Source organism: Castor canadensis, chromosome 10, assembly GCF_047511655.1.
Source record: "Castor canadensis chromosome 10, mCasCan1.hap1v2, whole genome shotgun sequence".
Lineage (NCBI taxonomy): Eukaryota > Metazoa > Chordata > Mammalia > Rodentia > Castoridae > Castor > Castor canadensis.
In genome coordinates, this window is record NC_133395.1 from 653,623 (window position 1) to 677,764 (window position 24,142).

General features: G+C 49.6%; 1 protein-coding gene across 1 annotated transcript; it reads left to right on the forward strand.

Moving 5' to 3' along the window:
- Nucleotides 1-378: 378 nt before the first annotated feature.
- LOC109686933 (uncharacterized) lies at nt 379-10,370 on the forward strand. The gene is made up of 2 exons (XM_020164497.2): nt 379-487; nt 3,760-10,370. The coding sequence occupies exons 1-2, from the start codon at nt 432-434 to the stop codon at nt 7,736-7,738; spliced, it is 4,035 nt and encodes a 1,344-aa protein (XP_020020086.2). The 5' UTR covers nt 379-431; the 3' UTR covers nt 7,739-10,370.
- The last annotated feature ends 13,772 nt before the right edge of the window (nt 10,371-24,142 follow it).

A 24,142-nucleotide genomic window follows, 5' to 3' on the forward strand; every position in this document is an offset into this window, starting at 1 on the left:
TGGGTGAGATGCCCTGTGACCCCAGAGATATAAGAAGGACACACAGCAAGTCCACCTAAGTGTGTCCTGTTTACAATGGCCACTGAGGGGTGTACACCACCCAAGCAGAGGGCAGCCTTGGAGCTGTGATATGGGGCAGTGGAGGGGTGGCTCACCTGAGGTGGGAGAAGTGGAGTAGATCTTTGTGTCATCCCCACCTCTCCCAAAAAAAAAGAGGGTGATGGGAATTTAATACCAGCTCAAGAGCCGTCAGAGAGGAGCTCAGGAAGCAATAGGTCAATGCCCTGTGTGGCTGGGCATTGTGGCCTTGAGTCAGTTGATCAGAATGTCCCCACAGCATGTTGTCAGTGTTGAGTCATCTTAATGACTCAACCTGAGAAGTCATTGAGACGATTGAAATAGCCCAGCCAGCCTCACAGGCCAAGTGAACCATGAAGCTCCCACAGGGACAAATGCTCTTCGAGCCTTCTCGTACCACCTGGGCCAGGTGAGTCTGTCTTCACTCCCAGCCCGGGGAAGCAAGGTCCTCTGCCACATGTCCCCGTGGGGCTTCCGGCTCCTGGAAGCTTGCACACTAGGAGTTGTGTGACCTGGTGTCTGGTGCTTGCCTGGGGGCAGGTAGTGGTTACTGCTACTGGTTTCCTTGTGGGGGGGCGGGGTCTCAGATCTAGGCCTTTGACCAGGGAATTAAGGGCAGATGGGATGCCCACCATCTTGCTGGAGGGCGTGGGCTTTGGATTCACTGATGTGCTAGTTCAGTCTGCCAGGCACAGAGTCTGACGTGGATCCTGTGTGTAGACACTCATGATGGAGCAGCAGGTGGGTCCCCAGAGATCAGACCCACAATGAGGGAGGGTGGCCACAAGTGCTGGATGGGAGAGACATGGCTTAGGACTTGACCTGGAGGTCAGAGGAGGGCAATGCCTTGAGGGAAGTGCAAAGAACAGCCCAAGTTGAGCAGCCAGGCAGAAGCCCTGTCCCAGGAGGTCCACTGGGCAGGGCAGCAGAGGAGCATTTGAACCATAGAGATGGTGACCAGCAGGAGTGTGGCCACGCTTGATAGTTGAGTTTAGGGCAGCTGTGTGAAGCAGGCAAGCTCAGAAAAGGATGATGAGGAGAAACAGGAGCGGGAGAAGAGGGATCAGAGACAGGTCTGACACATTCTAAAACTGTAAGACTGAGTGGCTGTGGCATGTGGGTTTAGGGTAGCTCCCGTGTGTCTGGGACCCCCTGGGGGCTAAAAGTGCCCCTTAATTGGGGGCGGAGGGCAAGCAGGAGAGGAGGAATTTGGCAGTGTGGGGGGGGAGTTCTCATGCAGGTGATATGCCTGTGAGGCCTCAGGTATCCCGTCAGAGACTTGGATCTGGGCAGTGGCCAGGGACCAGCCCCAAGACGAAGAGCCTAATCAGTCACCAGTGTACCCCTGGGAAACGGAGACACTGCCAAGATGCACCATCTTATCTCAAAGGCGGGAACACCTATGGCCCTCAAACCAATGCAGCTGTGCACAGCTTCCTCGAGAGCCCTGCACCCAGCACACAGCTGACACCCCCCAGTGTCCTCTGCCTTTGAGAGCTGGCAGGGAGCATTGAGGGTTTGGGAGGAAGCAGCTGAACGGCTTCCCTCAACATTGCTCTGCTGACCACACCTGGGCAGCTGTCTCCTCAGGTGAAATGAGGTCTCTCTGCACCTAGGGGACCCTCCCATGGGCAACCTGTTCATATCAGGAGATGCATCCACAGGCTGCCCACGTGGGAGATGGGCAGGCAGTAGGACTGTGACAGGTGTCGTAGACAGCAAGCCTGAGCACCAACCTACACAACGGGGGCCTTGATGCTGAGACCTGTGGCCTCTGCAGCTTACCCCAAGATGTTGGCCAAATGCACTCTGGGCCCAGGAGAGTGTGCATAGCTGCTGGCCAGGGCATTTCAAGGGGCCGCTCCAGGATCGGCTTACTCCTGTGAGGACACAGGGTGTCCCAATTACTCAGAACAATGGTGTTCTTGGTGCAGGACAGCACAGCTGAAGCTCTGACTCAGATATTTTTATGCAGTCGTCACTCCCACACTCCGGGCATACTCACAGCCCGCCATGGCTTTGTGTGCTCAAGCTGTATCATTGCCTAAGACTCCTGTCCACATGGCCTCTGGATGCACATTTGACTGAGGCAAGGGGAGGTCCCCACCTCTCTCATGTTTCTCGGTTGGTCCCTGTACAGTGGTGAAGGCCTCCCAGCATACTTGTCAGAAGGGCTTCTGCCTCCTGAGACCCTCTGATGTTTGAGGGTAAATCCACGGGTGCTCTGTGTGAGCTCACTTTTATAAGGGATATCAGGGGTCTTCCCAGGAAGGAAGGGAGGAGCCCTGTGTTACCCTTGGGGCCCTCCATTTCCATTGGGATCCCTTCCTCATTGTGGGACTGATCATGTGGTCATAACTCACAAAACCACCTGTGCTTATCCGTGAGATCTGTCATCTGTCGGGGGGGGGGGAGGGGGGGGATCAGGAGTGAGTGGGGAGGGTGCTGTTGTCCCCTCCCCAGTCCCACCAGGGCTCACTCTCTGACAGTTTTGAGAAAGGGCATCTATATGCAGCCTCTGAAAACAGAGGCTTTTGGAAAAATTAGAAAAGTAAAAGAAAGCCATGTTCTCATATTTCCTTCCAGGCTGTTCTCAGTTGGACTGGGGCTCTGTAGCTGTGCAGCTTGCCTTTATTCCTGGATACCCCAGAGCCCTGCACCACTGCACCCTGTAGTGCTGATGTGCCCTTGTTTAAAGCCCTGGTGGGTTTTGATATTATAGATAGCACTGTAAAGACCTTCCTTGTAGCACTTGAATGTCTATTGTACATCTCTGGTCATCTCCCTAGAATGAAGGACTGTCAGGTGCAACAGGAGTGCCAAAACTCTGGACGAATCTTCACAAAAATCATCACCTAGAAAAGTGGAGGCTGGTTGCAGCTCTTACCTGTTGGCCAGGAGGCCCTTCCATTCACAGTGTAGTCCAGACTGCCTAGGAGCAAGACTTCTTAGCCTGATGCTGGGCTGAGCAAACCTCATCAAATAACCAACACTCATCTCTCCAGGCCAGCTGGGCTGGCGGGGAGGAATCCATGGCGATAGAAAAGTGTCCACATGCCCCTCCAACCTGGGGGTTTCTCTGCACCCCAGTTGCCTTCCCCTCCTGGAGGGGACAATGCCTACTATACAACCAATTCCTGCCCAGGAGCCCAGGCAGGATCCACACCCTGCTCCCTCTACTGCCTACGGTCTGGAGGGTTTGTGATTTGCCCTAGGGAACGAAGGCCCTAGGCTTGTGGTGGAAAATAACACCATGTTAATTTTATCTGTCCTACTTAAAGCTTGACATAGTCACAGACCACACAGAGAATATTAATTTTTAGACTGATATGTTGCCTATTTATACAAGTGAAATATATCCCTTTTTATTTGAAAACACCTTATGTATGCAAAATGGATCTCCAAGGTGTGTTCACAAAACTAACAGATGAGGACTTTTCAAAGCCCTTGGGAGCAGAGTGGGCCAGAAGTTTTTCCCCTTAGCAGGAAACAGTGGCCCAGAAGCACTGTGGTCATCCTGGGCAACCCAGAGATGCCAGCAGAGACACTCAGTCCCAGTCTCCCTGCAGAGCTATAGGAGACACTGAGAACCTGACAACGCCCTAGCAGAACTTTTCTATAGCGTCATCTCGGGGAAATGAGGATAAAAAAAATGTGACCATCAATTTTTTTTTCTTACAGCCCTAAGAACAGTAAGATTTGCAGCGACAAACTGCCCCTTGATGAACAAGCCCTGAGGAAGAAGATCAGCCGGACGTTCGATGAGACGGCACGCACCCTCCTTGGCAGCCTCCTGCTCTATGTCTCAGAACACAAAGACGGGCCCCAGAGGGCAGAGGACAGGGAGCACAAAGCCAGCCGCACACCCCAGCCCCAGGAGGCAGGTCCCCGGCCCACACGCTTCCAGCTTTTACAGGCCAAGTTCATGGGCACTGGCCGGGAACCGCACCTCAAGAGGACCCGGGAGGTGGGCCGGCTGATCTCCAAGGACAAACAAGGCCCTGGCAGGAGCCTTGTGAGTGCCACCATTAACAAACTCCTGGAGAAGACCAAGGAGGGGGGCAGCAGCCCTGGCCAGAGACGCCCGGCCAGCGAGAAGTCCCGATGGGGTCCCCATGGTGGGAAAAGCACGGTGAAAAACATCCTGAAGAAGTTCTTGGCTGCGGAGGAAAAGGAAGCTAAGGAGAAGGAAGCTCGAGAGAAGTCCCCTGCCCAGTGCCCCAAAACCACCAGGCCCCTGCCAAGGGTCATGGGCAGCAGAAGCTCTGTCTTGACCAAGTTGAGAGAGAGATTTGAGCAGAGCGGCTGCCTCCACGCCGAGGCTGGCGTGCTGCCTCTGCACAGGGAGGGTCGAAAGAGCAAGAGCCAGCAGAAGAAGAAGGTGCACAGACCTGAGGTACGGGTGCTGCACACAGCCACCATGGCCACCAGCTGCACCAGGACACCCCCCATCCGCTTTCTGGCCTGCACAGCTGAACCCCTGCCAGCCCTCAACATTGCCACTATCGTCTGTGGCCCCCAGAGCTGGTTGTCCCACTGTGCAAAAATAAGTCACTTGGATTCCAGGCGGTGGCCCAAGAGAGAAACCAGGGTATCCCCGGACTTGGAGGGCATGGAGCCCAGTGGGAACAAAACCTTGGGATCCCTAACTGAGGAGCCCAAAAAACAACTAAAGTCCCCAAAATCCTCGATGCCCCAGGCAGAGGCTCAGGGGGACCGTCACCTGGCTCTGGACATGGAGTGCATTTCCCAGCCAGACTCCTCTTATACTTACCAAGATGGCAAAGCCCTTTCCAGCTGTGTGTCAATATTGTCAACAGTTGAGCAGGCCAGCCTCAGGGGTGCTGGGCAAGCTGGAGAGGACAGGACAGCAGGGCCCAAAGCACAGGGGGAGGCAGACCACAGCCAGAAGGTGAAGGAAGGTGCAGGGGAGGTCCCTGAAGTCACCACGGCTGTATGCAGTTCCGAAGATGAGACAGAAAGAACACCCCCAGACACGGACAGAGAGCAGCTCTTCACCATGCAGAAGTACCTTCCAGAACAGGAAGTGGAGGCGTGGATCCCCTTGCTGGACTCTGCAGCAGTCCAGGCCACAAGGCGAGCCCAGCCGGCCATCCAGCCTGCACAAATAACCGTGCAGCTTCCCATTGTCCACAAAATGCCGGCCCCTGCTGCTCCTCTACCCAGGGTGTCAAGTCGTGAAGACAAACATTCTCATGTATTTGGAGGAGATGATGTGATTGAAAATACACCAGTAGCATTTCTCACTGGGACTGAGGCCAGGAGGGGTCACCAAACCTCAGCAAGACTGGTGCCAGGCATCCTCGGTACTGCTGCAGAGCAAGGATCACGAGATGACCTAACAGATGCTGCTGGTGTGGATGGTGATGTTCTGCAGATGGACCTGACACCAAAGCCTTTAGGGAGTTCTCTTGGCAGACAGGGGAACCAACATGGCGCTCAGAACTCCAGCGATCTCAGGAGTCACAGTGGCGTTCCAACACAGAGCACTTCTGAGCTCAGTTGGGAGAAGCATCTGCTGTCAGAATCAAATAAAACACCAACCCCTAACAAAGGAGCCTCATCAATTTACCCCACAGCATCGGAACACTGCCTGAGAGGGGGCACCAGCCGGCCAGGGCCATGCCCTGTGATGCAGGTGCCATCCCAGAGCTGCATGAGGCCTGAGAGTTCTACCAGGATAACTAAGAGCACCCTGAATGGACAGAAAGAATGTAAAAGGCCCATGACAGTGTTGGCTTCACCCCTGAGGACTGCCCAGGAAAATAGCAGACATGATTTGAACAAGAACACACAGTGTTCATCAGATGAACTGCTCAAGGCAAGTATCAAAGCCTCTAGGGTAGCCACGGCTACGAGTGCCAAAATGCCATGGCCAGGTGGTACCCAGGGCTCTGAACAGAAGATAATGCTACAGCCAGATGGCACCCAGGATGGTGAACCTAAGGTAACTCCATGGCCAGGTGCTGCACGAGGCCCTGAACACAACATAACAGCACATCTAGGAGGCACCCAAGGCTCTGAACACAAGATACAGCCAGATGGTACCCAGGACCCTGAAAACAAGACAATGCCACAGCCAGCTGGTGCACAAAACCCTGAACACAAGAGAACACCACGGCTGGGTGGCACCCGAGACCCTGAACACAAGATAGGAGAAGAGTTGGCTGGTTTGGAGGAGGAAGATGGAGCATTGGTGGCATGTTACTTTGTTGCTAAAGGAAATGGTCTTGTAGGAGAGGGTCTCCTTCAAGAACCTGGCAGCCACCGTGTCTTGGCAACAAGCAAGTCCTCCAAGCACACGAGTGGAGCCACAGAAAGGAGTGTCTTAGGGGACACAGCGAGGCACCAGCCCCTAGCATGGGCGGCCCCGACTGCTCGGTCAGAGGAAGCTGGCAACTCCTGCCTGGTGCCTGATGACCCCAGACTGTGTGCTTCAACCAAATCAGCAGTCAGCAAACACAGTGCGGCAGTAGGGCGCAGAAAGGCAGCCTTGGAAGGAGACCCTGTGCATGAAAGCATGGTGTCCCAAAGCCCACAGAAGAGCCCTTCTCGGTCCCCAGGCCATAGCCCAGACCAGCCGCAGCTGCCCTCTGAGGGCCCCCAGGCACAGGACAGAAAGCACCTCACGGCAGAACAACGTCCTCCTTCTAGGGCAGCATTCTCCGTTGCTCATTCCACAGGGCCCATCATGAGGGAGGAAGCCAGGCAGGTGGAGCCACAGGGCTCTGAGCCTCTTCCCCTCCACCAGTGGGCAGAGGGCAGGGCTGCCCCTGAAGCAAAGAGCTTGGGGAATGGAGCCCAAGAGAGGCGACCAGCACAGGTGGACCTGGAGCCACCACAGTGTCACCCCAAGCTGGAGGAAGCTGGCATGGGACACATGAGTTCACACCAAGCTGGACAGCAGGATGGTTCTGCACAGAGTTGGACAACACCTTTGGACCAGAAGGCCATGCTGGGTGTGACCGAGCTTCAGGCACACACTGCTCAGGACCTGGCAAGGGATGAGAAGATGCCAGCTGTGGAGAACCCCAGCCAGCACAAGGTCAAGGCCCAGGACCATACATGGGGGCCAGGATGGAAGGTTAGGAGCCCCACTCAGGGAGGTGATCCCCAAGCTGTCAAGAACCCAGCCACTCCAGAGAAGCCAAAGAAGCCTGGCAACCTGGCTGTGCAGGGACAGGCCCAGGGACAGAGACTGACCAACAGCAAGGTCTCCCAGGTCCAGGAGCAGCCTGACCGCACAGTAGAAGGGACACCCACTGCTGGTGTACATGGAGAACGCCCAAGACCAGCCCTAAGAGTCTGCAGCCAGGGCAATGCAGGTGCCCAACACCCAACCCTAGGAAGCCGGCCTCTGACAGGTGATGGCACTGCAGTCTCCCTCCTGGAGCCAGCAGATAACTCTGCCTGGCCCACACCTGTTGCAGGGGGCCACCAGAGTCTCCGTTCCCCAGCCCAGGAAGGGCTCCCAGATACCCCTGGGCCAGAGAGAGAGCTGTCAGACGTGGGGCGTCGCAGAAAGTCAGTGCACTTTGCAAAATACAAAGCTCAAAGCTTTAGGGACCAGCGAGACTTCGAGCTGTCCTTCAGATCCACAGTCCTCAGGGCCACTGACCCCCTCGAGCCCCCAAAGTGAGCATGCACTGTAGGAAGCCAGAGCTCCAAACCTTCAGCTGGGGTTTCCACGCGTGACCTGCCTCCAAATGAACACGTTTTGAGCATCCCTACAGAGACTCCAGGGACTTGGAGTCTCATTTCCTTTCATTTTACACGAGCTGATCTTGGGGGTGCATTGCAGTGTTCCCTGCTTGGGCCCGGGGCACTGCACCCTTTCCCAGGCCTCGAGGCAGCCGGGGTGAGGAAGGTACTGGCCAGAGCTGCTTTCTGCCTGTGGCTCTTTACTTTCAGAGATCCTTGTGTTTGATTGGCACTCACTCCTGCCCTCCAGTGCCTTGAATGGTCCCTGCTGTGCCCTCTGGCTCTGCTCTCTATCCAGGGCTGGCCTCCCCCATGTCCCTGCCAAGAGCCCAGTCAGTGCCTGGGACCCACAACCTGAGCCCTGCTTGTGTGGGAAGAGAAATGTATGCCTGAGCCACAGGGTCCCCCAGACTGGTGCCAGCCACATGGTGGTCACACAGAGCTGGCAGGACACTGGGGTCTCACTATGTAGTCTGCTCGTCTTCACGGCAGACCTCAAGAAATACCCAGGAAGGTGACCACAGGGAGCCACACAAGACTCTCTAACACTAATCCCAAGCAAGCTCTCATTCAGAAGCTAGATGGTAGCCAGGCACCAGTGGCTCACACTTGTAACCCTAGCTACGCAGGAGGCAGAGATTTGGAGGACTGCAGTTCGAAGCCATCCTGGGAAATAGTTCGTGAGACCCTGTCTGAAAAAACCCATCACAAGAAAGGACTGGTGGAGTGGCTCAAGGTGTAGGCCTTGAGTTCAAACCCCAGTACCGCCAAAAAAAAAAAAAAGGCTGGGTGCTGAAACTGACCCAAGTGTGGACGCTACTGATGCCAAGCAATGCTTATCCTGCTGTCACTGCAGAGTAAGCTGCACTGGCCAGTTGTTCTCAGTTACTAAGATAATGCATTTCAGCCTAGATACCTGGTGTCTGCTGCGAAGCACACACGTGGACAGTCCCGGGCACAACCATGCAGTTTGCACATCTTCATGTCCCAGGCCACACAGAAGGGGGCCTCCTGCCGTGTGGGGTGTTCCCATCTTGCATGAACCCACCGAGGAGCTGGGGTGGTGACTGTCCACAGCCTAGTGTGATCTGGATCGGGCAGTACCACTCTGCAGAATGTTAGCTTTTGCCTTTTGAAGACTTCCTGGTTTGCTTCCTTTGCAACTGAGCAATTCCCCAAAATGCCCACCATCCTAAAGAAGGCTGTCTGCACACTGTGATCTTTGTTTTCTGATGAATATCCATTCAAAGAAAAACATCTTCTAACTTATGCTTTGAAAGGGCACCCTGTCCCTGGTAAGGCTGGAATGTGGGGCCTTCCTCCCAGTGCAGGGTCTCCCGAGCTGAGGATCAGACCACTGTGAAGGTAGCACTTATGGTCAAGCCAAAGGAGGACAGTCCCCATCTCCCAGAGCCTTGAGGAGGCCCCTCAGCCTCTGTGTTTTACTCTCAGCCAGTGCTGAAGCTGCATCAGACTGTGGGGTGCAGTGTCCACTGTCCAGGGGCCTCAGTAAAGCCTGATCCTAAAGTTAGGGCTAACTTCTGGAACTGCCCAGCCCTGGGGACCATGCACAGGAAAGAGGGGACAGTCTCAACAGAGGCCAAATACCAGCCTTTTGGACCTGCCAACACCTGTTCATACCAGGGGTGCATGCATGGAACTGGGAGGTGGCCCCAGGCAGGACTGCCCCCCACCATATTGTTGCAAAACCTTTTCACTTATTCTATTTATTTATGCTTTGTTCCACAAAGGACATGAAGTGATGTTTGGCAAAGAACATGGTGACAGACCAGGAGATAAAAATATCACCCTCACGGGGTGTTCCCTTTAAAAATAAAAATAATAGGACTTTGCTGCTATTTTTAAATAGACCAGAAAGGCATGGAGATTGCTCCAAGTGGTGGAGGACTGTCGGCCTGTCCCCCACACAGCAGCTGCTGCAAAGCCACCCGAACTCCTCGGCTGTTGGAGGCACAGCGCTGCCTGGCTCCCAAGCGCCTGTGTGCAGGGAATGGCTGTGACTGATTTTCTTTGTGGATCTCAGAGTGGTCAGTGTGAGTTTGTCCTAAAGTGACTGAATGTCAGCACACAGCTGACCACAGCATCTGCACATCCACGGGGAGAGCCCTCTGTGCCTTGGGTCAGAACAGTTCCTGTTGAAGGGTGGGGGCAAACTAGCCCCAGAAAGCATTTTAAGTAAGAGCCAAAGTTTTGGGGTTTTTTAAGTGTTTGTGTCAGCTTTTAGCTGACTGGCCAGTTAACATCTTTGAGCAGTTCACTGGCTTATACCTTGCTTAGGCTTTCACAGCTCCTTCTGCTGTTTACTAAACCCACCTGTGAGCACACATCTGCAGGCCAGGCAAACACAGCTGCTGGGTAAACCCACTCACATGCCCATCCCACGGGAAACCCCACAGAAGTGCAGTTGTGAAAAGATGCTCCACTGGGAAATGTCAACCTTAGAATTTCACAGACTGAACATCACATATTTTTTTCGTCTTTGCCATTTGAGCTTTGATCTTTTAATTATGTATCAATCCATGGCTACTCATTAAATTTTCTTGTTTGCATTCTCCTTTTGTTATTGCTCTGTGGTGCTGGGGAGTGAGGAGCCCAGGGTCTTGCCCATGCTAGGCAAGTGCTCTGCCACAGAGCTACATCCCCAGCCCTTCTGTCCATGTACATAAACAACTGTAAAATGGGTTAATCAGAAAAGCAACTAAGTGTATTTTGTTGCATGGCCTCCTTTACATTTTTACTAACTTCATATAGCTGGAAATTTTTAGAAAGAAAATAAAGTATATTTCCTGTTTCATATCTCTTCCTTGCTACATAAATGAAGGAGGAGTCTCATACTGGAAGTGGTCACAGAGCAAGGGAGCAAACTCACTGCAAACAGACCCAGGGCTGGCCCCACTGGATGGCCCCCTCCCTTCTGGACATTCAATAGATTTCCATGCCAGGGCAAGCAGTGGGCTCTTGGGGTCTGCGGATGAGGGGAGCTCACTGTAAAATTCAGAGCACTGAGGCCATCCCAGGGTGGGGTCCCTACCACTGGGACCCATCCCGAGCCCAGAAACATCAGTTTTATTTTTTATTTTTTTTTTTTCCATTTTTCTTTTATTATTCATATGTGCATACAAGGCTTGGTTTATTTCTCCCCCCTGCCCCCACCCCCTCCCTTACCACCCACTCCGCCCCCTCCCGCTCCCCCCCTCAATACCCAGCAGAAACTATTTTGCCCTTATCTCTAATTTTGTTGTAGAGAGAGTATAAGCAATAATAGGAAGGAACAAGGGGTTTTGCTGGTTGAGATAAGGATAGCTATACAGGGCATTGACTCACATTGATTTCCTGTGCGTGGGTGTTACCTTCTAGGTTAATTCTTTTTGATCTAACCTTTTCTCTAGTTCCTGGTCCCCTTTTCCTATTGGCCTCAGTTGCTTTAAGGTATCTGCTTTAGAGAAACATCAGTTTTAAAAGGGAATAGCAATGCTCGCCACTTCTGAGACTGTGTAGAGACAGGCCTTCCTTCTTATAACACAATTGGGCAATAAGCACCCCGAACCTACAGGAGGTGTGGGTCCCTATCCAGTAATTCTGCTGTTTCAGGAATCACATTAAAGATATAGCCCATTTTTTGTGAAAATATTTAAAGATAATCTGTTTAGCGTGGTATTTATTATTCAAGGTAGACACATAGGGAGCATAAATACCCACCAATAAGAAACTGATTAAATAAATTCTGGCACACTGGTCAGTGAAATATTATGCAGCCATTTAAAATGCTGCTTGAAGGCCAGGCATAGTAGTTTGTGCCTGCTCTAGGTAGGAGGATTGAGGTCCAAATCCCACTGTAGGCAGAAATGCAAGACCCTATCTGAAAAATAAGGACAGGAGGAAAGGACCGGAGCCATGGCTCAAATGGTAGAGTACCTGCCTAGCAAGCGTGAGGCCCTTTGTTCAAACCCCAGTACCGCCCCCACAAAAGTAAAATAAGTAAATTTTTAAATGGTGCTTAAGAAGAATTTTGTCAAATGGGAAGTATCTCATGGGGTGGGGATGTAGCTCAGTGACAGAGCACTTGCCTAGCATGTGCAAGGCCCTGGGTTTGGTCCCCAGCACAAAGGAAGTACCACTTAGTGTTTAAAATCCAGTTGGTCTAAATACGTAAGCACGTGCAATGGAGAAATAGAACCGGGGTCGTCTGTGAAAGGTGAGCTTGTAGGTAACTCTTCTTGCCTTTGCACGTGTCTGCTAAGTTCATTTACCTGTAACTGAAGCACTTTCACTGAGAAAGTAAGTCCCTACATTTTAGGCATGGGGAATGCTGGTGGGAGCAGGAGTGAGGCCCCCGTGCCTCTGTTTACCAGGCCTGTGGTCCTGTGGGAAGTCCCTGCCATCCCAGTACTGCAGAAGTCTTCTGTCAGAGGTGAGTGGACTGGCTCTGCCCACCCGCCTCTGCACCTGTGTCCCCAGGCCACCTCAGGTGCACGCCTCATTATCAGAGGCCACCAGGGGGCAGTGCTGGTCTCCAGAGCCTCAGCGTTGGCTGGAGTCCAGTGCAGCTCGAGGACTGTCCAGTTGCTACCGTATCTGTACCCTGTGGGCTTTGCTAGAACAAGATCAAGATGAGTTGGAGTGAGGGGTCAGCACACAAACTAACAGTCTGTCAGCACACGCCTTTCAGCTGAATGTCTCAGAAACACTGTGTCCCCAAGCCAGGCAGAAGCTCCCCCTGACCACAGGCTGGTCCCTTAGCCCCTTCCTTGTGTCCATAGGGGTTACTGAGCTCCTGTGTTTCCAAGGAGATGGTGTAGTCTTGCAACCAGGACCTAATGCTCTACAGTGGCTGGCAAGCTTTGCATCCTGGCCTTGTCACCCACAGTCACGTGGCCCTTCCAAAGTTCCTTCAGTGTGTGTGGTGTGTGCCCGTGTGTGAGTGTGCACAGTGATCTGGGTGGTGAGGTCCTTCCATACCTGCCCAGGGCTTAGTTTCCTCTGCCCTAAGTACGGATGCAGTGCCTGCCTCAGTGGGTCTTGTGAGCACTGTAGTAGTCACTGTGCATTCAGCACTCAGGGTAGTGCTGGGCACAGTGTTCTGTCTTATTTTCCCCAAGCTTAGGTACTTGGTATTGTATGATTATTTACACACAACGCTCATGCACATAAAGAAATGAAAGGAAAATACCAGAGGTTTCACAGTGTTTAACTTAAAGTGATGAAATTTCAGATTGCTTTTCTTTTTAATTTGGTAAATTTCATTTTTCCATGAATTTTTCCATTTCACTTAATCTATCGATATGAACTTTATTGTCATATTTTTCGTATTATTTTAATGTGCCTTCTATTCTCCATGTCAAGTTCCACAGAGAGTTTAACAGCTTTATCAAAACACAATTTGCAGGTCCTGTCATTCATCCACTTCAGTGCACAAATCAATGGCTTTCAGTGTATTCAGAGTCCTGTGACCATTGCCACCATCAATTTTAGGACATTTTTATTCCCCAGAAGGAAACCCTGCACCCTTAGTGGCCCCTGCCACTCCCCTCCACCCCAGTCTTGGGGACAGCCTACGTGTGTGGCCTTTGTGTCTGGCTTCTGTCACTTGGCATGGCATTTTACAGGTTTGTCAGATGCAGCAGGTGTTGCACCTCATTCTTTTTCGTTCCAAATGATATTGCCCTGGGTGGATCTGCCACATTCCATTTGTACACTGCGAGCATTTGAGTCGTTTCTACTTGGGGCTGTCATGGATAACGCCATTGTGACCATCCCGTGCACACATGGCTCCAGTCGTTCGGCAGTTTCTGGAATTGCTGGCTGTGTGATAAACCCACATTTAACCCTTTGAGGGTCTTTCCACCTGTTTTCACCATTCTACCTCCCGTCAGGTCACTATTCTGCACCATTGTGCACAAGCATGTGACGAGCTCTGGGCGTGAGTGACAGCATTTGTCCTGGCTCAAGGAGACAGTGGAGCTCTCCACACAGCGACTCTCCGTTCCTTCTGTTGCTCTCAGCAGAAGCCACGGAGCTCTAGGGACCTCCACCAGCTCATGGCACAGTCAGTGTCATAGTTAGTGCCCCTCCCAGTCCCTTCAGCGGACTGCCGAGTGTGAGCAGTACTCCTGCTTCCCACGGTTATGCGGCACCCCCATCCAGGCCCCAAGTGCTGACGGATCCCAAGTGGGGTGAGCGATGAAGGCCCACTGGTTTCCCAGACGTGATTTCTTACTGCTTCCTCTGAGTCCCATTCGTGGGGCTCCACCCGATGATGTTGTCACCTTCCAATTGCATCACCTCACGGGTGAGGATGTCAACGTGTGAATTTGGGGAAGCCATCACAACAACTCCCTGCTAAAATGTTCCCAGCGAGACAGCGACCCACAGAAAGGTCCAGAGCATCTCGCCCCAAATAGGCCACTTGACGCATTTGATGTTCATCGATTTTGAGCTGAAGGAAATTGAGAACCAGCAGAGGCAGGGCAAGCGCGTCACCTCCCCGCAGCCACCTAAATAAAGTGCAAACCCAAACGCTGTGAGGTGATTTCCATCGCCAGCACAGGGAGGGGGCTGCTGGGGAACCCCCCTCCCCAGGGCTCCATCAGCTCTGCAGCCGTGGTCTGGTCCTTCCTCATGACCTCTGCCCCCACCAACCCCGAAGCCTCCCTGCAGCTCAGGAAGGCAGAGCGGCCTCTGTCCCCAGATGTATCCAAGAGCCTCGTTCTCCTGTGCAACTCATGAGCGTATGGAATTAAGTGGTTTTGCTCCTGCTATGGTTTTACTCTGGCTCATGTGAATTTAATTCATGGACCAGCCAAGACTCTAGAAGGGTGGAGGGAAGCCAGTTTTCTTCTCACCATGTCCCATGACAGATCCTAGAAAAATTCAACAGATTTTATGCTGATTCTCTCTCTCTCTCTCTCCTGCATTTCTGCATTGCTGGGGATGGAACCCAGGGTCTCACACATGCTAGGCAGGTGCTCTACCATCAAGCTACATTCCCAGTCTCTTTCTAAAATATGCTTTTTTTCCCCAATAGCTGATAGAAAGGGGTCAAAGTGTCCTGTCTCAGCATCGCTGAGCGAGGCCCTCTGAGTTGCTAACAACTGGTGACTAGGTGCTACAATGAGATCCTCAGGGACACAGGACCCTTGTGACTTCTCCCATGCAGAGGTCAGGGTCTTCTTATCAGACCCCGACCTGCAGAGCAGGAATGGGTGGAGTAATGTTCAGTGGGAGGGGATCAGCCATAAGGCCTCTGGTTCACCTCCCCTAGACAGAAAGTTCATATCGTCACAAACTTCAATTCATGCCTCCCTGCCCTACTACTTGTATGGCCTTAAAGATGTTAAGATGAGGGGAAACAGACATAAAAGAAGGACACATAGGATTCTACCACATGAGGCAGCACAGTTGGCACAGTGGCAGGTGCCATGCTGGGGAGGGGTGTGGGCCAGTGGTGAGCAGGAACTGAGCTGTAGTGTGGGCAGAAGGCGTCTGCGGGTGGGTGAAGATGATGTTGGTTGCCCAGCAGTGTGACTCAGAGTCAGAACAGCACACTTAAAAATGGTTCTGATGAGACCTGAGTTCAAACCCCACACTACCAAGAAAGAAGAAAAAAATGGTTCAGACGAGGGCCAGGCATGGTGGCCCATGCCTGCAATCCCAGCATGCAGGAGACTGAGGTAGGAGGATCTTGAGTTCAAGGCCAGCCTGGGCTACATAATAATAAGGTTCAGATGGAAAACTTTATGTTATGTTGTTCTACCAGTTTTTAAAAGGGTAAGGGAGGACTGGAGGAGTGGCTCAAGCAATACAGTGCCTGCTTTGCAATCACAAAGCCCTGAGTTCAAACCCCAGTACCGCAAAAAAAGAGGGGGTTGAGGACCATGGTGCAGCTACAGTAGTGAGGAACAGGGCTGGATGGGAAAGCAGGTGTTAGGAGCAGCCGGTCTCCACCCACGCTTGTAGACAGCTGAAGGCCAGCAGGGCAGAGGTGGCTGTTGGTAAATGTCAAGCGCTTCTAAAAATAAACATCCTCTGAGCCAGCCTCTGGTTGCTGGTACTTAGTCTGTCGTGGGCACTGGCTCCAGGCAATCCTGGGTGGTGTGGGCAGCTGTGTGCTATACTCGCGGCTCCTTTAGCTCACTTTGAACAGTTGCTCTCACTCTACTTGAGAATTGGGAACATGCATGAAATTAGCTTTGTATCCAGTCTTTGTTCCACCTGCCAGCTCCAATCTACCCAAAATTCCTTCAGGATGCTTCTATAGACAGCATCCAAGGCCAAAGTGAGACTCCTTGCTTTGAACTTGCTACACATTTGTCCCCAGGCTTATGCACAAGGCACTATTTTCTTCTAATGAAAAAGCTAAATACAGAAGGAAGAGAAAGCATGGGATTGGTGCTGAAGCCAAAACCATCGAGGCCATAAGTCAGCTTCAGAGGGGACTGCAGGGAATTCAGCAAGTCCAAGGTTAAAGGAGCCACTGAGTCTTTGTGGTGTGCGACATGTTAGCCTCCCACGAAATGGCCACTTGTCTATGGGTGGTCATGGACGGAGCAGATCTGGACATCTCAGTAGTGAGAAATCACCATCCCATACCATTATTCTGTATAGAAGAGCCTTGGTGGAAGACAGAGACTGTCACAGTTGCCTGAATGATGTGAAAACAGTGAGTCCTGTGTGTGTCCTGCTTTCAACATGGGTCATTTGCTTGACATAGATGTTACCATTTCCAAAAAAATACAAGCAAGGGCTCACACAAAGATGTCCATATAGAAGTAAGGGTCATCATTTTGTTGGGGGGTGGGGAGCTAGTGACTAAGGACAGATCTCACTGTAGCATGGAGCAGATGACATCTTGAAAGAGCAGGGTGAGGCTGATGCCCCTCCCGTTCCTGGGAGGGTCCAATGTCATGTGAGCACTGCAGTTCTGTTTGACCCTCAGAGACACAGAAACAGAGCTGGACAAAGGCCTTCCCACCTCACCTCCTCCACCAATGACACTTGCAAGTCTGACTGACATTGTCACAGGCTGAGGTCCATCTTCTTTAATGAGCTCACTGACAGTGCCATTTGCTTTCACCTACCATTATCCCCAAGTGTCCCTGGTTATCATTTAATGGCAGGGGCAGCAAGCCAGTTCAGTGCAGAGTCACATGAACTCCATTTCTGTGTCAAAGAACTTCCACTAAGGACTCACTCTTCCTATCCAGAGCACGGGAGCCAAAATTGTCAGTGTGGACACCAGGCTGGACCTTGCTCTAAGTGACTCCATATTGTACAGAACAGTAGCTTTCAGCCTCTGTCTTGCCCTGAGTGACTCCATTTTGTAAACCAGCATTTTTCTCACCATGGGACAGGCTGATAAATAACTTTATTATGCAAATAAAACATTACCACCTATGAGCTCTGAAAGGAAAGTGGAGAAGCAGAAAAGAGACATACTGAGAAAGAATCTGGGACCTTCATAAGAAGCAGGCCTTTATTAGGGAGAGACCTGAGAGGGACCCTCGGCCATAAGAGAAACACTCTGAGAGGGGCGGGAACACGCCTCTCTTACAGGCTGGGGATTTTAAACATCCTGTGGCAGGAAGAGGGAGGTTGGAGGGGATGGGCATGAGGTAAGATGGTTGGGAAGGAGGAAGGGGGAGGTGTCGGACATTAGTGGAGAGGTCATTGGGGTTGGGCAGGTGTGCATGGTGTTATCTCGACATTGCAGCAGTTCCAGGATTTGCATTGCTTCAGTGTTTCCCGACAATCCAGCATTCTAGTCTCTTTGATCTCACACACACACACACACACACACACACACACACACACACACACACACATACATATACAAGTGGTGTGGGGTGCTGCCCGTCTTCTGGCTACTTCCTGCTGGCTAGGGGAGATGTGGGGGCCTTGTTGAGCTTGGAGAGTTTGTAGAAGTGTGATGGCCTTGAACAGCTCCCCTTCAGTACCCTGGGAAATGGTGGTCATATGTTCCTGTAAACATTTTTGGAGGACATGAGTGAGGCATGGTACAATATTACAGCCACACAAACAAGGATGGGAGGGACTGCCAGTGGGATGAGCCATGGGTACAAAGAGGAAAGAATATTAGTAGACTGTGAGGATGTTAGCTGTGAGGAGATCTAATCTCCTCCTGTTTTGAAGGCAAGGTCACAATGGGAAACATAAGGGGTCCCAGTAGAGGGAAGACCCATGGCATCCACTTAGGCCCAGGAAGACCACTGTTCCCAGCTGTCCGTTGTTCATTGTTGGAGGTTGACATCAAGTTCCTGAACTCTTTTAGCAGCATCATGAATGATCCTGGACTGGCTGACATAAAAGCAGCATTGACATAAAAACTGCATTCTTTGGACAAAGTTTTGAGTGGCAACCTGTATAAAGGAATGTAGCCTTTCGGAGATAAAGTGATACATACAGTTAAATGCACGTGAGCCAGTGGTTATCAGCATGAGAAGGAAAACCAAGGGACCTTGGGGTGCAGACTTTGGCTATAGGTTTAAGTTGGCAAAAGAACTGGGGGCAGGGGACAAAGGTATGTACAGTAAATGGTTCCAACCACAGGTGTGGCCCGGTTGGTCATTACCCCAGTCTTTGTTTTGGGAGAGGTTCCAGAGTTGTTATCTGGACAGGGTTCTGTAAAAGCAGTTTATTTAAGTCTAAAAGTAGAGACACTTTATCAAGTAGAATACAGAGGGAGTGAATGTCAGAATGCTTCCAGTTAAAAAGATAAGTATGGAGCCGGCAAAAATAATGATTTTTTACTTAAATGGAAGGCCTTGGCCAAAAATATGAATTTGCCTTCTGTCAGAGGTTCCTGCAAGGGCTTGAATGTCCAGTAGGCCTGCGTAAGATCACTTCTTTAAAACCTCTCTGCTTTAGTAACTTTCGTAAGGTCTGGCACAGGTGAGTCCATCCAGATTGTGACAGCTTTCCCCTCTTCTCTCCAAACTGTCTCTGGAGTCTCCTCTGAAGATTTTGTCAGTTAACAAAATCTGGTTTCTGGTTAATGAGAATCCCTCAGTGCAGGAAAGCTTTTCCTGGATGTTCTCAGCATTGGAGGGGAAGCTTTGGGCAGGTAGGTGGGAATCGGTGCTAATTAAGACCCATTTGGCCAAATTACAAGCAACAAAAGAGGTTTAGAAGAAGCGGGCTTACCTGGCATCCACTTTTAGTTCTGTCTGGACTATAGATGATATCCTGACAACTTAAAAATGCTGCAGAATGTCAACAGACAGCAGTTAAAGGTTTTGAAAAAAGCCAACAAAAGTAAATATTTAGAAGGCTGACTCAATTGAAAATAGGTACTGGGTAATTGCAAATGCTCTGAAGAAGGACCCAGACTGAGACTGAAAAGACTTAGAATAGCCATGGTTAAAATACTGAAAAGCAGTTTGGGAATTGTCCGACATTTAGTTATTTCCATTATAGACCGAATTTTGAGGAAAATAATTATGACTGACAGCATTAAAGCAGCAGCACTAAGTGTTCCTTGTTATAATTAGGAACACATGGACACAAGCTTGCAAAAGTCTAGCGTCAGTTTAGATCTCTTTAAGCTAGGGGGCCAATGCCTGTGATCCCAGATAGCCTTATTTTTTTTTTGTATAGTTACATTTTATACATATACAGTAACACTTACTTGACTAAAACTAATACAAGCTGGGTTTTAGGTAGCAGGATTGTTCAAAAGGCAAGGTATTTCTGAATGTTACTGATTACAAACAGCCTACCTGTCAAAAGTTTCATTTCATATGGCAAAGGTAAAGCTCTTGGATAAAGAACTTTAGCTGGACAGTTACATGTAACGCTCTTGGATAAAAGAGCTTTAGCTCGTCATTTTACATAAACTGACACTTTTAACTTTGCAAGTGTTTGCACCATAGTTGATAAAGTACAGACACAGAGCACAGTTATAAGGTGGTCATTTAAGAGACCTTTGCCTGAGCAAATACGTAAATGAACTCTGATTTAGCAGTACTAAAGCTTGACAAGATCAACAGAAAACACAAGTAGTTACTTTGATAAAATCCCTATAACAGTTTTTTTTTTTTTTGCAGATGTTACTCAGAGCAGAACAATGTTAAGATAGCCTTGTTATTTTATGGACATAGAGAATTAGATTTTAGTTTGACACGACCCTAGAAAATCTTTTAGGCGTCTCTTAGATTATGGTCAACTTTAACTTTTAAGACTTACTCAGAACCTTCATACAACATTCTGAACCCTCCGATGGTTTGTCCTTATCCCTCCTCTCCATATTTGAAACAACCTTTAGGACAAACCCTTCTTTGCAGAATCCTTTCTCATCCGTTTTTCCTTTAACTTTTCCCCCAAAATACACTCAATACCTATCTATATCCTTTCTACTTGTTGACTTCGTAAATTGTATATAAAAATAACTTTTATAAGAATACACCCCATGTTAATCGATCTAATTATAAAAGAATTGAATGTATATTACTTTTGGTGAAATGAAACAGACTAAAGTTCATAAAATAATGAACTATATGCTTATAATTTAGCTAGACCCGATTGATATAACCTTTTAAAACTGCCCACCTCAAAAGCAAGACTTAAAGGAGAAAACTGTTTCTCCTTTAAGCAGACTTAGAGGCTTAGTTTTAGGTGGGAGACCAGGAGGTCAGGACAGAAAATTATCTCCAATTATTAGCCATATGTTATTTAGATTTAGATTTTTAATTGATTTTATGTTTGTAGTCCTGTGACCATGTGAGTCACTCAGGATGCTGAAAGAACTGACAATGTGACTTGAGCAGGACCTCTCTTTCCCTTTCTCCCTGCCGGTTTCTGTCTCTGTTGTCCTCACCTGGATGGCCAGTCCAGGAGAGGAGACAGGGGCTGGACATGGAGCAGGAGGAGTGAAAGTAACCTCTCTTATGTCTGAGACAGATTTAGAGAGAAGAGTTTTAAAGTTACATATTATTTATATCTTGTGAAATTAGAAAAAAGGAAATGATGACATAGAGCTGGGTTGAAGTCAGAAGAAGAGGTTTTTATTTTATTTTATTTTTTTTTAAGGAGAGACAGAAATTGTATTGTGCTGACACAGGGAATCAAACAAATTTTTAAAATATACGTAATAAGAAAAAGTCAGTAATTAAATACATAAGCAAATAATGTGACTGGTAATCCCAAGAGAAGAAATGCAGGTATCATTGAACAGCACTGGGACCCATGGATGGAAGACAGGTTTACCTGGAAAATGTCATCGAGGCCCCTCCCACTCTTTGATCTGGGTAACTAACATGTTCTTTTTTTTTTTTTTTCATTTTTCTTTTATTATTCATATGTGCATACAAGGCTTGGTTCATTTCTCCCCCCTGCCCCCACCCCCTCCCTTACCACCCACTCCGCCCCCTCCCTCTCCCCCCCCAATACCCAGCAGAAACTATTTTGCCCTTATTTCTAATTTTGTTGTAGAGAGAGTATAAGCAATAATAGGAAGGAACAAGGGTTTTTGCTGGTTGAGATAAGGATAGCTATACAGGGCATTGACTCACATTGATTTCCTGTGCGTGGGTGTTACCTTCTAGGTTAATTCTTTTTGATCTAACCTTTTCTCTAGTTCCTGGTCCCCTTTTCCTATTGGCCTCAGTTGCTTTGAGGTATCTGCTTTAGTTTCTCTGCGTTAAGGACAACAAATGCTAGCTAGTTTTTTAGGTGTCTTACCTATCCTCACCCCTCCCTTGTGTGCGCTCGCTTTTATCTCGTGATCAAAGTCCAGTCCCCTTGTTGTGTTTGCCCTTGATCTAATGTCCACATATGAGGGAGAACATACGATTTTTGGTTTTTTGGGCCAGGCTAACCTCACTCAGAATGATGTTCTCCAATTCCATCCATTTACCAGCGAATGATAACATTTCGGGAAGAAGAGGTTTTTAGTCACCACAAGAGGTGATGCAGCTGGATGGTAAGGTGTTGGGTAGAAATCCAGCAATGGAAGATGGTGTCTGGTGGAGCTGTCAAAGAAAGGAAAGAAAGGAAAGGGTGGGAGAATGGTGAAAAAGGAGCGAGACAGTGGGTATGCGGGAGGAAGACTCCAGCCTCCATTTAGGGACCAAGAGCGAACCTGGGAAGAGCTTCTGCTGTCCACTGCTTTTCAGGTTGTGACAGCAGAGAGCTGGAGTCAAACCTAAAGCTCCAGCGGTTTGAACATAGGGAGGGTCGGGACTTGAGATCAAAGAAAACCTGAGGATAAGAGACCTCTTGCCATTTGCTGTTTCTCACAATAAAGTTGTCAAGGTCTCGAAGGAGATTGGAATTAAAAGTTTTAAATTCAGGCCATTTAGAGGAATTATCTAATGTGTATTGAGGTCAAATTCTCGTAGAAAACTGATGAGGTTTTTTGGTTTTAGATCGCCCTTTAGGTCCAGTTTAATAAGGTTGTGTAAAAGGAAACTTAGGAGGAGTCAGAGGGAATCTTTGAGTGGGTATTACCCATGGCAGGTTAGGAAGTTTTCCCTAGGGTGTTGCCTGGAGAAAATTTGCAAAACTGGAGAATGAACCTGGGGTGGTAGGCAGACGTCTCTAACCTCCATAGCCAGGGGCCAGACTCCCGGGGGGGCCAAACGGCTGGAAGGTGAGGGGAGAAATAGGGCTACGGAAGAGCACACCGAGGTGCCATGGACGGAGAGGCCAGGCCTTCCCTGTCCCTGTAGAAATCGGAGCCAGTGTTGAGCGTGCAGAGTGGGATCGGCGAAGGACACTGCAGGGGCGAATGTAAGACCAAGAGCTCAGGCCCGGAGCAGTGTGGCTATTAGGTAGAAAAAGGCAACTAACAATATTTTTTGTGCTCGCGTCCAATCAGAAGGAGCAGTTGCCCTTATTCCTGTGCCCAAAAGAACTGTGAGTATGATGGGAGGCTTAGCAGAAAATATAGCAGTGTTAGTCATAGAGAAGATAGTGAGGTGGGAAAGAAGAGAGAGAGAGAGAGGAAGAGAGACAGAGAGAGAGGTTCAGAGAGAAGTTGGGTGGTTTTGGGGATAGAGATGGGCACTGACCATGCTCCTTATGGGAACCTAGGCATCTCCTGACCCTAGTATGTTCCTATAAAGCCGGTTCTGGAGACCCCAGGGGGGTGCACCACTGACCATATTAGGAGTACCACGGAATCGGGTAACCCAAGAAAGGCGTTCCCCACGCTCAGACTCTCTCCTGGATTTTGGTACTAAATGAAAGGAAAGTGAAGAAGCGGAAAAGAGACATACTGAGAAAGAATCTGCGACCTTCGTAAGCAGCAGGTGTTTATTAGGGAGAGGAGACCTGAGACGGACCCTCGGCCATCAGAGTGACACTCTGAGAGGGGCGAGATTCTTACAGGCTGGGGATTTTAAACATCCTGTGGCAGGAAGAGGGAGGTTGGAGGGGATGGGCATGAGGTAAGATGGTTGGGAAGGAGGAAGGGGGAGGTGTCGGACATTAGTGGAGAGATCATTGGGGTTGGGCAGGTGTGCATGGTGTTATCTCAACATTCCAGCAGTTCCAGGATTTGCATTGCTTCAGTGTTTCCCGACATTCCTGCAAACTCATCAAATTCAGTCAGAAACACAGGACACATGGATGTATCAAAACCATATAGGAGGAATGAGGCCCATGGGCTTATCAAACACACCTCCTCACCTGGGACAATAAGAGGAAGGACACCCAGACAGAGATGTGGCAGACACACTGACCCATCACCTGGTCACTCATCACAAGCCTCATGCAGGGAAATTGACAAAGCAAAGATTTTCCACCTCTGTCCCTGGGCTGCAGCTGGAGCGAAGTTTCTCCAGCTTGTGACACACAGCCTGTTTCAAACTGACACTCGAAACTGCACCTGCATTGGAGAACTGGGTCCTTGTGTCTGAATCAGCCATCAGCTCATGCCTGCAGACTGTTAGCACCCTGAGCCTCTAAAGATAGAGAGAGACCGAGACAGAGAGAGATGGGAATTTTAAAAAATGTAAGTCAAAGAAACTTAAAGCATCACGATGTGTGACTGTGATTGATAAGTAGTGAATTTTTCCCTTTCAATTTTTCTGCATTTCTCAATTTTTTATTATGGACAGCTATTAATCGTTTTTTTTTTTTTTTGGTAGAACTAGGGATTGAACTCAGGGCTTCACACTTGCAAAACAAATACTCTATAGCTTGAGCCGTGCCTCCAGTCCATTTTACTCTGGTTATGTGTGTGTACGTGTGGTACTAGAGTTTGAACTCAGGGCCTACATTGAGCCACTCTTCTAGCCCTATTTTTGTGTGATGGGTTTTTTCAAAATAGGGTCTCACGATCTATTTGCCCAGGGCTGGCTTC

What these genes read in the sequence shown, in the direction of transcription:
- LOC109686933 (XM_020164497.2), top strand. Translation starts at nt 432, where the DNA reads ATGAAGCTCCCACAGGGACAAATGCTCTTCGAGCCTTCTCGTACCACC. An exon ending in TCTCGTACCACCTGGGCCAG is followed by an intron (nt 488 to 3,759) that starts GTGAGTCTGTCT and finishes TTTTTCTTACAG; the next exon opens with CCCTAAGAACAGTAAGATTT.